Genomic DNA, 16,303 nt, shown 5'->3' on the forward strand with positions numbered 1-16,303 from the left:
TAGCATGTGGAGGTTGTCGGCCGATACTGGTCTCTTGCAACTCTTGCCATACGTGTCTGGGGGTCTGGGTGCCACTGCAGATTGCGTCTTGGATCGGGCTATGAAATTTGTTCTTGCTCGGGGTTCGATGGCTCTGGTGCAAAGGTTCGAAACTCTGGCAGCATCCGGAGACGATGTCATTTGAGTGCTGCGCGAAAGGCTTGGTCACTGCAAGTGCTCAAGTATAAATACGCAAGGGGGGTTTCCTGAATTCCCCCATATAGTCATCAGCAAACCTGAACCTTGATCGCCAGCCTCTTCTTGAACTATCTTATTCACTCTATGCGAAAGCACCACTGCAAAGATGCCTATCACTAAATACAAGGCCGCCGCTGTAAGAAGCATTCCTTGTTAACACTTGAGAAACCCAGCTAATAGCTCAACGAGGTCACCTCCGAGCCCAGGGTAAGGGCACATCACTGACGAAGGTAGAAAGGTAGCTTTGCTGACACTCGATAGTGGTTCGACCTCGAGGCTGGCGTGCAGAAGACGATCAACTTTATCAACGAGGCCGGCCAGGCAGGGTGCAAGCTTGTCGCCTTCCCCGAAGTCTGTTAGTACCCCTAGCTTCGTACACACTCGCAGAGTCTCGAGTCGATTTCTGACACGCTGTAGGGATCCCCGGCTACCCCTATTGGATGTGGAAGGTGACCTACCTCCAGAGCCTGCCCATGCTCAAGAAGTACCGCGAGAACTCGCTCCGCGTCGACTCGGAGGAGATGCGCCGCATCCGCCGCGCCGCCCGCGACAACCAGGTCTTCGTCTCCATGGGCTTCTCCGAGCTCGACCACGCGACGCTGTACCTGGCGCAGGTGCTCATCACGCCGACGGGCGACATTGTGAACCACCGGCGCAAGATCAAGCCGACGCACGTGGAGAAGCTCGTCTACGGCGACGGCGCCGGCGACACGTTCATGTCCGTCGTTGAGACGGAGATTGGCCGTGTCGGCCAGCTCAACTGCTGGGAGAACATGAATCCGTTCCTCAAGGCCCTCAACGTCAGCATGGGCGAGCAGGTCCACGTCGCCGCGTGGCCCGTGTACCCGGGTAAGGAGAGGCAGGTCGCGCCCGACCCGGCGACAAACTACGCGGACCCGGCCTCGGACCTCGTCACGCCGGCGTACGCCATTGAGACGGGCGCGTGGGTGCTCGCGCCCTTTCAGCGGCTGTCGGTCGAGGGATTGAAGGTGAACACGCCCGAGGGCGTCGAGCCCGAGACGGACCCTTCGGTGTACAACGGGCACGCGCGCATTTACAGGCCTGATGGTAGCCTGGTGGTCAAGCCGGAGAAGGACTTTGACGGGCTGCTATTTGTGGATATTGACCTCAACGAGACGCACCTGACGAAAGTGCTGGCCGACTTTGCGGGGCACTACATGCGACCAGATCTCATTCGGCTTCTTGTCGATACGCGCCGCAAGGAGCTCGTCACCGAGGCAGAGGGACAGAACGGCATAGAGTCATATAGCACGGCGCACCGCCTTGGGCTGGATCGCCCCCTTGATAGCGTGCCAGAGCGGGACGTCAAGAAGGTTCGCGGGAATGAGGCAGCTCTCAAGAGCGCTCACGAGGGTTAGAGCTACATGAGGCCTGGACTAGGATCTCTACCATGGAATGGCACGCTCCTGGCTATTGTAGTACAGGATGAACGGTTTCTACTTTACAAATTTGGGGCCGGCAGTGCGTTCCACCGATCACTTGTGATGTTACAAAAACTGCGGATCAATGGTCTCCTCTTCAGGTATGATCCAGTTCATCTCTACCGCGGCCCTGTACACCCATGTTGTGTGCTCCCAGTCCAGTCGCTGATAGACAAGAGACATGATGTTATCCGCCCAACCCTTCAGCCACCACTGCCCCTCAAAGGCCTTGACAACAACGGCCACATGTGCCCACAGAACCATTGTCTCTTGCGTCGGCAGTTGCAGCAGCAGCGCGAATTCGTCGAGGGATCGGAATAGCCACACAAAAACGTCAAACTCCTGCCACGACGACATTGTTTCAGCAGCCTCCCGTAGGCGGTCGAGGAATGAAGTGTAGGAGCCCAATTCTTCAGGGTCTAGGACGGTGTCGTTGAGGCGTTGTTGAAGCTCGTCTAACATGTCAACGATCGACACCGTGGGGAGCGTTGTGGCGAGGAGAACACCAGAATCTTGCAGGGACCAGCGGGCCCCAAAATACGTCGTGAGGGGTGCGAGGTAGCCTTGCTGGATGGCGGAGCCCAAAAAGTCTGTAATGGAGCGGATTCCGTGCATTGTCCAGTACCACTGGTGGAAGAAACATGGGTTCTCCGACGAGTCGGCTTCTGACGGCGGCTCGGGGAGATTCAGCACTGCCGAATGTCAGGGTTCATCCTCTAAAACACGACTGGATGCAGTGCGGGCTGTGGCTTGACACATACCAACAATGCAGGTGAAAATGGAGAATAGAAACAAGGCGTTGCCGTTCTCGGGCGTGATATTATCGAGAAGTATCCTGGCTGACTTGGACGCGCGGTGATGATGTCGCATCGCTATAGACAGGTAGTGTTCCCTTTCCTCGAATCGAAACTGTGCCTTATGAAGCGCAGTGAGGGCAAACAGGGCGTGCATGAGGTAGTCATGCTTCAATGCGAGCCGTGGTACCGTCGTCTTCCAAAACCCTCGAAGCATCGATGCTGATGGCAGAGTTGAGCTTGTGTACTCTGTATAGGAGCACAGGAGCTCAAGAGAAGGCATGTCGAGATGTTGGTTGTCGTCGGGCTGCGAGCGAAGTATGGTCGCAGGCGGCTGCGTATGCTGACCAGGCTGGCCATGCTGACGTCGGGTGCGTCCTATCTCGGGAAGATACAAGCATGAGACTCCCATGCGCTCACAGCGTGTACATATGGGCCTAGACTCGTCACACTGCGATTTGGTGAGCTTCGCTATGGAGCTGGCCATGCCGCGCAAGAAGGCACCTACTTTGACCTTGCGCTTCTTGCAAGTCTTGCAGCCACGCCTTGATTTGGTATGTTTCTCACGGCGACGCAAGGCAGGCTTCGGAGCCTTAGACTTCTGGCTGACGGGAGATGCGTACGGCTGTGAGTTGGGTGAAGCCAGGCAGGATCCAGCATCAGAGCTGCAGGACTCGATGGCTTCGGACATGGCCTCGGTTTCGGACCTCTTGGAAAAGAAATTCGGGTGTCTGATGAGTACGACGAGCCATTGCGAGAGAGCCGTAACGGATAGTCAGGCAGCCAGATCAACGATCTTAAACAGGACGGCGCCCGCAAAGCGGAGTCTGCGCTCTTCGCGTCCTGATAACACCAGGAGGTTTGTGCATGCTCGAGAGTCCCGAAAAGATTTCTAGAGCTTGGCCGTGTGGAGTCAACGTGGGCAGTGCTCATGAGCTCTAATCATGGTGGTAAAAGGGGTTGCCGACTACTGTGTCTCTGACAGTATACGGTACCTAGTAGGTTCCGCGATTGTGAGATGCCTTGCTGCGGCTGGTTGTGCGTGTCAGGGAGGAACGAAGAACGAAGAACGAAGAACGAAGCGCAATCGATGGCGAGTCAGGGGAATAAACGAAATACGAGCCTTGTACGAAGTACGAAGCGGGACGGCTGGCTACTCAGGCCCAAGACGATCGGCGAGGCGAAGCACCAATGTGGGGCCGTCGTGGAGGGTCTCACCACCGCATAGAAACATCCACCCACCCGTCCACTTGCCAGCTTGTCCACCTTCATCTCCCTAGCTACCTAGCTACCTATCTACCTTGGTAGACTTTCAGCCCTGGCGCTTTTGAACGCGTCGCAAGCAGTGACTAAATGGAGATGACTCGGCAGTTTCACTAAGCTTAACCGCTTCAGGTTGCAAAGGCCTCGGCGACATCCGAGGCCATGACAATCATGCGTTTCCTTTTTAACCTCGAACCCATGGCAGCTGGACCTGTCAACCTTGCTTGGGTTTTGCTCGAGACATAAGAATCCCAATCCTCAAGTCGACTCTTCTGAGACAAGCGAAAGACGCGTTTCCACACCTGTACCAACCAAGATACGTCGGCAAGACCAAGAGACCGTACCTATGGGCAACGAGAAGGACCAGAGTGCGGAGAGACGCCACCACGATGTTCACCACACCTGGGACGATGAAGCGCCACCGCCCAATGAATTTGCTCGTCACAATCAACCTTCTTCTTCTTCGTCAATTCACAGCGACAGCGCCCCTCCTTACGCAACACAACAGGATTATCACTACTCCATCAACTACCCAGTGACTGCCAGTGCCGATGTGCTACCTGCCGATCATGACCTCCGTACACCACATCTAAACTCACAAGAGAACGACTTCCCGGCTGCTGCCCAAGGCAATGTTGGAAGTACGTTATACCGCTCGAATTGTCTGTCGATGTGTTGACTGATTATGAGCAGGCGATGCCCGTGTCGAGATCGATTTCAACTCGAAATGGGTGCATAGTCTCTCGGTTCTTGCCGAAAAGACAATCAACAAAGAAGAAAAGGAACGGCGAGAAAGCGTCAATGTGCCGAATGAGACGATCAACCTGCAAACTTCCTCAGCCTGGGCGACCAAGCTCAACATCGTCATCCACGTAGTCGGCAGCCGCGGCGACGTGCAGCCTTTCGTCGCGTTGGGTTCGGAACTACAACGCTACGGCCACCGCGTGCGCCTCGCGACCCATGACGTCTTTGAGGACTTTGTGCGGAAAGCTGGCATCGAGTTTTATCCTATCGGTGGCGACCCTGCCGAGCTCATGGCCTACATGGTCAAAAACCCCGGTCTCATCCCGAGTATGGAGAGCCTCGCCGCAGGGGAGATCCAGAAAAAGCGATACATGGTGGAGGAGATGCTGGAAAAGTCTTGGGAGTCCTGCATCAAAGCTGACCGGTTGACGGGCGACCCGTTTGTCGCAGACGCCATCATTGCTAACCCGCCTAGCTTTGCGCATGTGCACTGCGCGCAGGCCCTCGGGATACCGGTGCACATCATGTTCACCATGCCTTGGAGCAGTACCACGGCCTTTCCCCATCCGCTGGTCAATCTGAAGAACGTGGATGTCAAACCCGGCGTCGCCAACTACGTTTCCTATTCTGTGGTCGAGTGGATGACCTGGCAAGGGTGAGCATACTCCCTTCAAATTCGTCTTCCTTTCATTTAGTCCTTCTTCCTCTGTTGAGACGGTGCTGATCATTCAACAGCCTCGGGGACGTCATCAACAAGTGGCGGAAAAGCATAGACCTGGAAGAGGTCGCCATGTTCGACGGTCCGCTATTGACTGAACGCCTCAAAATCCCCTACACATACTGCTGGTCTCCCGCCCTCGTACCAAAGCCAATTGATTGGCCTCCCCACATTGGTACAGCCACCCATCGCAGATTCTAGCACTTGTTGGGTGGAAAGCTGACGAGACTGTTAGATGTATGCGGATTCTTTTTCCGAGACGCACCTGCCTACACACCGCCGGATGACCTCGCGCGCTTCCTCAATGCTGGTCCACCGCCGGTGTACATTGGATTCGGCAGCATTGTTCTTGATGATCCTGACAAGATCACAAGAATCATTTTAGAGGCTGTCGAATCGACAGGCGCTCGTGCTATCATCTCCAAGGGATGGGCTGATCTGGCAGGCTCCGAAAACGAGAACATATACTGGATAGGAGACTGTCCGCATGAGTGGCTCTTTCAGCACGTAGCTGCTGTGGTCCATCATGGTGGTGCCGGCACCACAGCCTGCGGATTGAAGAATGGCAAGCCCACTACTATTGTGCCTTTCTTTGGAGAGTGAGTTGGCCTTCTCTCGAGACATTATTCAACGGCATTCGAATTTCCCAGCTGACAGTCTGGACCCATAGCCAACCGTTTTGGGGTCAGATGGTTGCGAAAGCAGGCGCAGGCCCGTTGCCCATTCACCACAAGTCCTTGACGGCCACCAATCTCGCGGAAGCCATCCGGTTCTGTCTCTCGAGCCAAGCAGCGGCCGCTGCGGAATCTATCGCCACGCAAATGCAAGCGGAAGTTGGCGTGCAAGCGGCTGCTCGGTCGTTCCACCAGCAGCTACCCCTTGAAAAGATCCGATGCGACCTGATACCGACCGAGCCAGCCGTCTGGTCTTACACGAAGACCAAGAGACCTCTGAAGCTTTCCAAGTTGGCGGCGGAAATGATGCTCTCCGACTCTTCCATGAACGTCAAGCATCTTAAACCGTACGTCAGTCTCGCCCGCTTTATTTGCATCAAACTGACACGGGGCCCGCAGATACGAGTCCAACACCCTGCACCTCGACGTGACAAGATGGGATCCAATCAGCGGCGGCGCCTCGGCCGTCATGGGCACCGCCGTCGACATGACTGGTTCGATCACGGGCATGGTCACCAAGCCGGTGGACGAATACAAGGCGCACCAGTACCGCAAGGAACAGGAGCGCAAGAGACTCGCAGCCGCAAGCGACACGGCCAGCGTCAAGTCGGCAGCAACGGACCGCAGCGCGTCGGCGACAAAGTCCCCCTCCCTCGCGGGCAAGATGGTCGGCGCCTCGGCGAAGAGCATTGGCGGCATCGCACCCACGGCGCTGAAGGGCATGGTGGTCGACATCCCGCTCGCCCTGACGGAGGGATTGAGGGCCGTGCCGGGCCACTACGGAGACAAGCCGCGCGACAACGGCCAGGTCACGGGCTTCGTCTCCGGGGCGGCGGTCGCGGGCAAGACGTTTGCGTGGGGCTTCGCGGACGGGCTCAGCGATCTCGTCGTGCAACCGTACAAAGGCGCGAAAAACGAGGGTGCCTTGGGTGCCGTCAAGGGCGTGGGCAAGGGCATCGTGGGACTGACGACCAAGAGCGGCGCCGGCATGTTTGGGTTATTTGCGTATCCGAGCGCCGGCATCGCCAAGAGTATTCGATCGGCAACGCGCGGGGGCACGAAGAAGGCGATTGCGAAGGCGAGGCATGAGGAGGGGAAATGGCTGCTGCAGACGAGGGGAGAGCAGGGCCTGGCCGCGGAGGTCGCGGCGGCGTTCAGGCGGTGGTGAACGGCAAGGGCGTGGCTCTCCGGAAATGGTGCACGAAAGAACCCGGCGCTGATAGGATCAGCTCTGGTACTAGACGTCAAACTTGTCATGTTACTTGAGCTGTCTCGTTAGGTGGTGTCGCATACGGAACCAAGTCTGCACCCTGAGTCACGTAGGATCGTCGACACACAGGCGGGTGAGAAGCGGTAGGCATCAAGTGCTTCCTTCTTATTGAGTCATGCATTCTAAAAAGAGACAGAGATGCGCTACTTGACTACATACGTGCTCGGGTCTGACCACCATGAGAATCTGTTAGGATATTCTGCACGACGGCCAAGGCCCCAAAGAGCTGATTGTCATGATACTTGCGAGCAACCAACTGCAGATTGATTGGAGCGCCCTCAAAGTCAGACTCATCCCAAAGCCGTCTGGCCTCCCTGCACGCGTTGCTCAAGGGTACATAGCTCGCATCATACTTCTCCCCACGCTGGGTGATGATGGGCGTTGGGAATACGACGCCAGGGTAGTCAACAAAATTGTAAAGCGAGGTGTACGTCCAGGTAAACGCCGTGTCGTGTGCGCACGCTGGGCCGACATAAGCGGGGCCCAGAACCACGTCCACGTCCTGCTCCGCCCAGCTCCGGGCGAATTTGATGCGAAAGTCATCTCTCTCTTTGCGCATGAGGGCCACGTCCTGCGCCGTGAGCATCCCATGGGGCTCGGCGTCTTTCCAGATCCATTCTGAAAGGGGATGGAGAGGCTCGCCCGTTGAAACTATTTCGTCCCTGGCACCTTGCCCGCCATCGGGCCAATAGGTTCTCCGAATCTTGGACCAGGCATCGGCGGCACCGAAGGGACTGAACGATCTGACCTCTATAACGCCGGCGTACTTGGGATCGGAAAGAAGCTTTCGAGCCCAGGCCGTCGCCCGTTTGACCGGTGGCTGCGGTTCTACGAAACCATCATTATCGATGATTCCGATCTTGAGGACCTTAGTCAACTGCGTCCGAAGGCCGGTCCAGGGGATAGGAACAAGTTTTGGGTCAGTGAGGTGCGGTTCTGTCGAGAGAACTACTCGAAGAAACAGGTCCATGTCTCTAAGGCTTCGGCACATCGGTCCTGGAGCGGCTAACACGTTGAGCTCTGCTGGGCACGGATTGGCAAGAAAACGATCTGTAGGCAGCACGTATGATGTCGGTTTGTACCCATAGATACCACAGAATGCCGAAGGCCCTCTTATGCTTCCTCCTATGTCGGTGCCCACACCGAGAACTGAGCCCTTCATGGCGATGAGCGCGGCCTCCCCGCCAGTGGAGCCACCAGCGGACAGGCGAGTGTTGTAGGGGTTCAGGACACGGCCCCACAGCGAATCGCTTTCCAAATGCATGATGGCCTGTGGCTGGTTGGTCTTGCAGTAGAAGACAGCTCCCATGCTGCGCAGGATGGCGGTCATCTGGCAGTCCTCGCTGTCGACGGCGATGCTGCCGAGGCACCCGGCGGAAGAGGGCTTCCCGGCGATGGGGATATGTTCTTTGATGCTGACGGGTACGCCGTGCAGGGGACCAACAGTCTGACCAGTGGCGTTGAGATGTGCGTCGAGGTGGGCAGCCTGCTCGATGGCTTCTGCCATGAACCACTGGGTCAGGCAGCAAGTCAGCTGGTGGGCGATGATGGCCCGCTTGGAGAATGCTGTAGCTACGCTGACGGCGGTGAATTTGCGGGAAGCAATCGCTGCAGCGAGACCAACCGCATCGTAGTCCTCGGTGATGGCGAGCTCTAGAGGCGACAGGATGCCGCAGACGAGAGGAATGTTGGAAACGTCAGCTGGGGCATTGTCGATGATATCCTTGGAAAGGAAGTATGCATGAGGGACCTTTTCGCTGAAGGCTTGAAGGATACCAGCCCGCTTTGCTTCGAAGACGTCGGTTCCCCGAGGAACCGGCTTGACTTGTAGAACACAGAATGGTTTCGAGTCCATTGTTGGTTGATGTGCATGTGGAAGACAGTTCAGGGAGGCAAACGGATGCTGGTCGTTCAGCCTTGAGTCGGTGTATAGCTGGCCGGGAACTCAGTTGGGGTGCGTGCGATACTGGACCAAGAGCAGACGAAGTCAAAAGGAGGTGGCAGCGTGCCTGATGACATGAGTGCAGGTGCCCTCGGAAAATCGGCTGCTTCCAACCCCTCACAAGGTGCAACTGTCTCGGAACTCCAGAATTCCACGGCAGGGCATGGCTATCATGAGCTCAGCGAGTACGCGGATTGCTGCTTGTCGACGCTTGTTCTGGGCGCAAATGCCGCTCATTGGATACCACATCGCCGTGTCGACATGGACCAGCCGCTGGAAGGGCTGATATAGTGCTTGATTGAGCATCAGGTGAGGAGAAGCGATGGTGTGGATGGATGTTTGATTGCATGAGTGATAGATAGGTATCGCGAGGAAAGGCGAAGGGAGGGAGTCCGGCTGCCAAGCTGATAAGTTGCAGCCAATCAAGAATAATTGCGCGACCCACTTGAACATGGTCACACATGACAGCCACCACCGCACGGGTGACGAAGAAGGCACTATCGAGACCTGACACGGTACCTGTGAGATAAACATATCTCCAAGTCCAAGGGTTGATTTCGGATCAATGGAGATACGATCTACTCTTGGAGACCCCGGAATCGCTTCCGAGCAACTGGTCCAACCCATGAATCTTTCAGATTGTGGCTGGCAAGGCTTGTTGTGACTGACCTACGGGTTGCTAATCAGCATCGCACCTTGCCCAAACCGCCCAAGTCGGGCACCTAGCCCCAGATCACCAGACAGCAGACGGGACTTTGCATACCCTGTATCACAAGAACTTTAAAGAGTCCAACGAAGTCCTCGCCAGACGTACAGGTTTCTTTTCAATGTCTCTTCTGGGTTCTCCGAGATCCCTCTGGTAATCCATTTTATGCCCATCATTCACCATGGCTGTCAACGAGAACCACGAAGCCATGGCTCATACAGAAAGCGTACCTGGCACCGTGCACCTCGTGGATACGGATCACAACATCGGAAGTCGCCATGCCAATGGCGGTGACATTGTGTTGGACCCTGTCCCTTCCAGCGACCCCAGCGACCCTTTGAACTGGTCCCGTCGTCGGAAGCTCCTTGCTGTGGTGTGTCAGAACTTGTAAGTCGCCGCGCCGGATACATGGATGCAACAAGCCATAATGACCGCTGGTGCTATTCAGATATACTTGGTTTTGTGGCATTGCAGTCTCCACCGTCTATTCGGTCCTTGTCCCGCTGTCACAGGCCTCAGGCGTGTCCATTGCCACGCTCAACGAAGGCACAGGGTACATGTTCCTACTCCTGGGCTGGAGTCTTCTCTTTTGGCAGCCCTTTTCTCTTCGATACGGCAAACGACCGGTCTACCTTATATCCATCCTTGGAGCCATTGTGCGTCATCTGCTCTTCCTTCCGCTTTGCCGTGGTTGCTTGGTGGCTAACAATGGCTAGGGTACAAGCATTTGGAGGTGAACATTCTTCGGACGCTGAACACCTGGCAGAATTGATCTAATTGTTTCCAGTGCATACGTCACAAGCAACGGCCAATGGCTGGCCAAATGTATCCTCCAGGGTTTCTTCATCGCCCCAATCGAGGCTCTCCCAGAAATTTCCGTCACCGACATAGTAAGCCGCCTGCACATTCCTGAATCTGTCTACCGAGACAAGCCATGGGAGTAGGACATCTCTAACCTCGAGTGCTAGACTTTCACCCACGAACGAGGCACTTACATGGGCATTTATGCCTTCACACTCGCGGGTAGCAATTATTTTGCGCCAGTTATTTGTGGCTTTATCGCCCAATATCAAGGATGGCAATGGGTGTTTTACTGGCCTGCCATCTTCCTCGGCTTTGTCTTTATCTTCCTTTTCCTCTTCATGGAAGAGACAAACTACAACAGAAAATCCACAGGCGCCAACAGAAAGACGCCCATTGCGGTGGCTGACGTCTTTATAGACGAGAAGAACGCTTCTTCTGCTGCAGGCCCTTCTACAGCTTCTGAAACGGGGGAAACATTCCCTGCCCCGAAGACTTTCGTCCAGAAAATGTCGCTGTGGCAGCCGTCTCCGGGCCAGAGCATGTTGAGTCGAGCGTTGCGCTCTCTGAGCTACCTCTCGTGGCCTGTCATCTTTTATGCCGGATTCTCCTACGGATCGTATCTCATCTGGTTCAATGTGCTCAACGCCACGTCATCAATCATTCTGTCTGGTCCTCCGTATAACTTTCCTCCTTCCATGGTAGGACTTAGCTATATCTCCTGCTTTGTGGGCGTCATTCTGGGATCAATCTTCTCTGGTCGACTAAGCGACTGGCTGACTATCAAGCTGGCCCGTCAGAACAACGGAATTATGGAGTCCGAGTATCGGCTTTGGCCATTTTCTCTTTGCGTGGTCGTGGTCCCCGGCGGTCTCATACTCTGGGGTGTTGGCGCTGCCCATGGCATTCACTGGTTTGGTCTGATCTTTGCCATGGGTTGCTTGGCCTTCGCGACTACGGTCGGCGTGACTCTGAGTGTGAACTATCTGATCGATAGCTATCACGATATCAGCGGAGATGCGATTGTGACTATCATCTTGGTCCGCAACACCATGTCCTTTGCCGTCAGCTACGGGTCAGTCTCTCTTTCCTTGGCTAAGCAGAGTTTGTTTTAGGGAGAGCCGAAAGCAACTGACAAAACATACAGAATCACACCCTGGTTGATGAACCTTGGTTATCAGAATTGTTTTATCTCTGCTGCTTTCATCGGCATGGCCACTTCGTCGGTTTTCTTCGTCATGATCAAGTATGGTAGAAAATTACGAATTCGCAGCGCCAGCAAGTATCACAGGCTTGTCAATGCCGCAGAGTCGAAATGGTAGGGGCGTATACTGCACATCTCGTTGTCTGATGACGATTTGTTGCGGGGAGTTACTGTGGGCGAGGGATAATGTTCGTCGGAGGTACTCAGAAAGTGTGTAAGAAGAAGGCGACCGCAACTGAGAATATTCAAAAAGTTGTCAAGTACCTCGGGGCAGTGTTGTCATCGTGATCAGGGCTGGGTCTTTGTTGGCATAAGTTCTGTAGCTTTTGCAGTCTTTTTTCGAGTTTCATGTCTGGCATCAGGCCTACCTTTTCGTTCTTATCACCGACTTCCCTATAGTGATGCTGCTACCTACCAACCTTGCCTATTTCAGGTAGTCAGGCCCGCCACAAGAGATAACTTAGCGCAGTATAAAATACCACTAAAATAGCCAAGCTATCGTGGGGAAGCGGGGAAACTGGACCATGCCGCTCTCACACTCGAGTCAGGAGCTCTAGTCACCCAACTAGCCCAGATTCGCCTACCACCCCCAATCTCCCCGTATACCATGGCTCATCTTTCTCACGTCGCATCGCACATCGAGCCTCGCATGATTTACCAACGATATGAGAGGCGGAAGTAAGGCGAGGCTGCGGACCAAGACCGGTTGCCTCACTTGTATGTCCATGCGTACAATTTGCCTCGCCTCTTGAACGATCGCTGACTTCATACTGTTTCGACAGGCCGCCGGCGACGCAAGAAGTGCAATGAACAAGTTCCCGTCTGCAGCGAATGCAGAGCTTGCAGTCGCCAATGTCACTGGCCTGTCTCGGCAGACTTGGTCGATCGTCGATTTGCCTCTCACGAGAATTCTCGGCATCATGTAACCACCGAAGAGCGGGTAAAGCCCATCGCTTCTCATTACAGAGCACATTCAGCGATGTCACCATTTGAAGACGACCACAATTCCGCACCAACCGAGTCGTCGCCGCCTGGACAAGCCATCATTCACATTTCGCACCTCTTGGCCGAGTCTCGCGCATCTTACCTGACCGTATCCCGGGAGATGCCTGCTGTTCTGTCCCGCCACTTTGTCGAAAAATGCTTCACCTTGCTTCTCCTACCTACCTGTCATCCAGGTTTTTCTCAAGACTGGCTGGGCGAAATCAAAGACCTCATGGTCTCCCAAGACTGTCTGTATTACTCGGTGCTGGCCTATGCTGCCTCACACGTCTTCCTGATGGACACGTCAACACAGATTCAGGGCCTCGCTCTGACTTATTATACCAAGGCGACGAGAGCGATGTCATGTCTGCTTGAGAGTGAGGCTCATCCTGAGCTTCACAATGGGCTGCTCATGTCCGTTATGCTACTGTATCTACATGGCGTAAGGTGAGCCTCCACGTGTCGTCGCCAGTCTGGCAAAAGCCAATGATCTGTACACAGACGACCGACAAGAAGAAGGGCTAACCCGTTTGATAGTGCATGGGCATTGGAACATATACCGATATACCGATGCACGTCAACGCAGCGATTCGCATCATCAAGACGAGACTCCTCGATCGCCACAACACAGTCCATCGTCTCTTTGACAGACTCGCGGTCGAGAGCGTTTTGTACCAGATTTTCCTTGCAACAACAGGTCTGTGGACACAGGAGGCAGAGGCCGAACAAAAGTTCGACGCCGTGTTTTGGTCCAGAGCCGAGGATTTCTTGGACCGGTCCACCATCTTCCCCGGACAACCGATCAGCCTCAACAGCCCAGTTCTGGGCGTCCCAATATCGCTGTTCAGGCTGTCTTTTATGCTACGAAAGCAGTACGGAAGCGGGTTGGCTCTCGACTCGGAGATGCTCAGCCGAATCAGGGACGAGGTGGCCGAGTGCGAGGCCCTGCTTCTCTGCGTTCGAACCGCCGAATCGTCGACTTGCGAGGAAAGTTCTACGGAGGATATGTACTACAAAGACGCGAGCTGCCTGTTTGGCATTATCATCTCGCTCCTCTTCGAGCAGCTCTGCCGACCTCATATCGGAGCTGGGCCGCTGCTACCGGAGCCGAGTGAGTCATGGCAGGTGGACAAGGCGATGCGGATCCTGCGACGGCACGAACACGCAGAAGGCTGGAGCAGGTGCTTCATCGGGAACTGGCCGGTGTACACCCTCGGCCTCTTCATGAAGTCGCCTAATGACCAAGAGGTCGTTCGGAATGACCTTCAGCAGAGATGGAGCCTGACGGGGTTTTCGCAGGTGTGTCGATTCCAGGGGGATCCCGAACAGATCTGGACGTTGCGGCGGAGCTCCGTCAATGAACCATCACTTCTTTGAGTCTTTGCTGGTCGCTTAGAGTTCATAAGCCTCACTTGATACAGGAGCTCTTAGAATTGATGCAACTGAAGTTCACTGGATTCGTAATGTGGGGAGCTCACATGTGTCCCACCCATGTAGAACCACTTTGTTGCCTCCTGGTGTTCATACTAGCATGTCATCAAATCCATCGACTGGTGAAATACACGCAAAGTGCACGCAGGGAGTTCAAGACTTTGGACTTGAAGCGAATCAGGTCGCATGTCGTCGTCAAGGGCATGCTAACATGAACAGCTATGAATTTACGTGCCCCAGTAAAGTCAGCATATTGATGAATCAGCACTGAGGCTTCCCAATATTGAGCTAAACATTGCGTCCTAGCGAGAATCATGTTTCGAAAAGTGGCATGAGTACCAACGAAGCAAAGACGTCGAATCCAACTATTTGACCGTGCGCGCTCCTGGGACCATCAAACTCACGCCGCTACTCGGGCTTCTGGCCATACGAGGCAGACCTATATCAGTTAGTATTTGCCACAGAAATAAGGATCATTCGAGGGGTGGGCGCGACATACGCCACATAGTACGCATGGTTGGAACGCTTCTTGAGCTCGCTGCGCACCGAGGCGATGTACGTCTGAGCCTGGACAATGTCCCATTCGTGAACGTTGGTGAGGATGTAGAGCATGAAGCCCTCGAGTCCCTGCTCGGTGGCGACGAGGTTGTACTTGCCGACCTCCTTCAGCTTGGGGTCGGCGGGCCAGGCGCCCATGGGCAGCTTGAGGCGCAGTTCGTCCACGTTCTTGAAGCCGGCGTCCTTCATCCAACCGTGGTTGACCTTGTCCATGATGACGTTGAACGTGCGACCGAGCTTCTCGCCGGCCTTGATAAAAAAACCGCCGTAGTCGTTCCAAGCCGAGGTGGGGCTCAGGGAGCCGTCGTCGCTGTAGATGTGCGGGTCGTAATCCATGTGCTCGAACCAGCCGCCGGGCTTCAGGCAGCGGTAGACCTCGCTGTAAAGGAAGGGCCAGTCTTTGATGGCACCCATGAGGAGACGCATGTGGATGTAGTCAAAGTGGTTGTCGGGGAAGGTCCAGGGCAGCTGAGCGTCGTCGAGCTCGAAGCGGCAGTTGGAGGGTACCCACGCGGGCTGAATGGGCGACAGGTCTGTTCCGATGACCTCAGCGCTGGGATATTGGTCCGCAAAGTCACTAAGAGCACAGGATCAGCTTGTCAGAACACTAGAAATACCTAGCCAGCTGGTCGAAAGGGCGCTGTAGGGGAAATCATACATGGCCCAGATACCAGTTCCCGTACCGACGTCGAGGACTCTCTGCGGCGAGCCCGAAATGGGAGCAACGTGAAGCCGGTTGTCCATAGCCATCAGCAGCATCTCATGACTGGAAACAACTGTCAGCACGACCGTCAAGGGGGTATTCATTGAGTGAGAGGGGCAAAAGAGTCTCACTTGATGTCAAGATGCTCATTCTGCTTATCGTCGTTGGGACCCCTGCATGACTGGTGTTAGGTGCGACAGTTGGAGGCAATTACGACGGGTTTCGACGCACCAGTACTCGGTGTCGGACTTGAAGTTGTGAAAGGTTCGACCATGGATTTTGCGATACTCCAGGACGCTGTCTGTGACCGAGGCGGTGGAGCTCAGGCTATGGTGGTTGAAAGGTCAGACTGAGCGATTCAAGTCTCAAGCGACAAATGAGGTGGAGACGCACCCATCCTCGAACCCATCATCAGTCTGATCGTCGTGCTCGTGGGCGGCATCCTGGGGAGAGCTGGTAAGCAAACAGTATCCGGGTTGGTGGCGGCGGTGCTGCATACCACTTGGATGTTGGCAACTTGGGCTGGGGCTTGAGCTGGAGGGGGCGAGCTGGTCGGAGGCGACGCCGCAGGTGAGTCAGCTGCGGCAGCCGTTGCCGGAGCCAGAGCCTCAGCAGAAGAAGCCATTATCGCTGTTGTTTCCTATAAGTGAAAGGGGACGAGGCACGGGGCTTGGCAAGCGGATTCTCGATGATCGAAAGTGGACTGAGAGCCAGATAAAGCCTGGGGAGTCTGAAGCGGGGATTTCCATGAGCACACGTCGCACCAAGATTGAGTATGAGGGGATTTCAACCCGGATAAACATCCCTGTAGCCCCGGTCGATCTAGCACCAC

At 55.1% G+C, this 16,303-nt stretch overlaps 7 protein-coding genes across 7 annotated transcripts; 4 read left to right on the top strand and 3 right to left on the bottom strand.

Moving 5' to 3' along the window:
- Positions 1-343: 343 nt before the first annotated feature.
- On the top strand, positions 344-1,616 carry D7B24_008369 (uncharacterized protein; the record flags this gene model as incomplete). The annotated part of the gene is made up of 4 exons (XM_028642457.1): positions 344-373; positions 427-444; positions 499-592; positions 655-1,616. 4 exons carry the CDS (start codon positions 344-346, stop codon positions 1,614-1,616), a joined length of 1,104 nt encoding a protein of 367 aa, XP_028493742.1.
- A 129-nt stretch (positions 1,617-1,745) lies between these two features.
- Positions 1,746-2,690, bottom strand: D7B24_008370 (uncharacterized protein; the record flags this gene model as incomplete). The annotated part of the gene is made up of 2 exons (XM_028642458.1): positions 1,746-2,371; positions 2,441-2,690. 2 exons carry the CDS (start codon positions 2,688-2,690, stop codon positions 1,746-1,748), a joined length of 876 nt encoding a protein of 291 aa, XP_028493743.1.
- A 1,392-nt stretch (positions 2,691-4,082) lies between these two features.
- Positions 4,083-7,040, top strand: UGT-43 (UDP-Glycosyltransferase; the record flags this gene model as incomplete). Its single annotated transcript, XM_028642459.1, has 6 exons — positions 4,083-4,377; positions 4,430-5,135; positions 5,216-5,373; positions 5,434-5,797; positions 5,869-6,219; positions 6,272-7,040. The coding sequence occupies 6 exons, from the start codon at positions 4,083-4,085 to the stop codon at positions 7,038-7,040; spliced, it is 2,643 nt and encodes an 880-aa protein (XP_028493744.1).
- Positions 7,041-7,293: 253 nt separating this feature from the next.
- On the bottom strand, positions 7,294-8,997 carry D7B24_008372 (uncharacterized protein; the record flags this gene model as incomplete). The annotated part of the gene is made up of 1 exon (XM_028642460.1): positions 7,294-8,997. One exon carries the CDS (start codon positions 8,995-8,997, stop codon positions 7,294-7,296), a length of 1,704 nt encoding a protein of 567 aa, XP_028493745.1.
- Positions 8,998-9,971: 974 nt separating this feature from the next.
- D7B24_008373 (uncharacterized protein) lies at positions 9,972-11,913 on the top strand (the record flags this gene model as incomplete). Its single annotated transcript, XM_028642461.1, has 4 exons — positions 9,972-10,177; positions 10,578-10,680; positions 10,759-11,666; positions 11,739-11,913. The coding sequence occupies 4 exons, from the start codon at positions 9,972-9,974 to the stop codon at positions 11,911-11,913; spliced, it is 1,392 nt and encodes a 463-aa protein (XP_028493746.1).
- Positions 11,914-12,774: 861 nt separating this feature from the next.
- D7B24_008374 (uncharacterized protein) lies at positions 12,775-14,156 on the top strand (the record flags this gene model as incomplete). The annotated part of the gene is made up of 2 exons (XM_028642462.1): positions 12,775-13,221; positions 13,317-14,156. 2 exons carry the CDS (start codon positions 12,775-12,777, stop codon positions 14,154-14,156), a joined length of 1,287 nt encoding a protein of 428 aa, XP_028493747.1.
- Positions 14,157-14,618: 462 nt separating this feature from the next.
- On the bottom strand, positions 14,619-16,096 carry D7B24_008375 (uncharacterized protein; the record flags this gene model as incomplete). Its single annotated transcript, XM_028642463.1, has 6 exons — positions 14,619-14,649; positions 14,710-15,345; positions 15,427-15,534; positions 15,703-15,798; positions 15,865-15,914; positions 15,971-16,096. 6 exons carry the CDS (start codon positions 16,094-16,096, stop codon positions 14,619-14,621), a joined length of 1,047 nt encoding a protein of 348 aa, XP_028493748.1.
- Between the last annotated feature and the right edge of the window lie 207 nt (positions 16,097-16,303).

Source organism: Verticillium nonalfalfae (genome assembly GCF_003724135.2).
Source record: "Verticillium nonalfalfae strain VnAa140/NRRL 66861 chromosome Unknown scaffold_74, whole genome shotgun sequence".
NCBI classification, from domain to species: domain Eukaryota; kingdom Fungi; phylum Ascomycota; class Sordariomycetes; order Glomerellales; family Plectosphaerellaceae; genus Verticillium; species Verticillium nonalfalfae.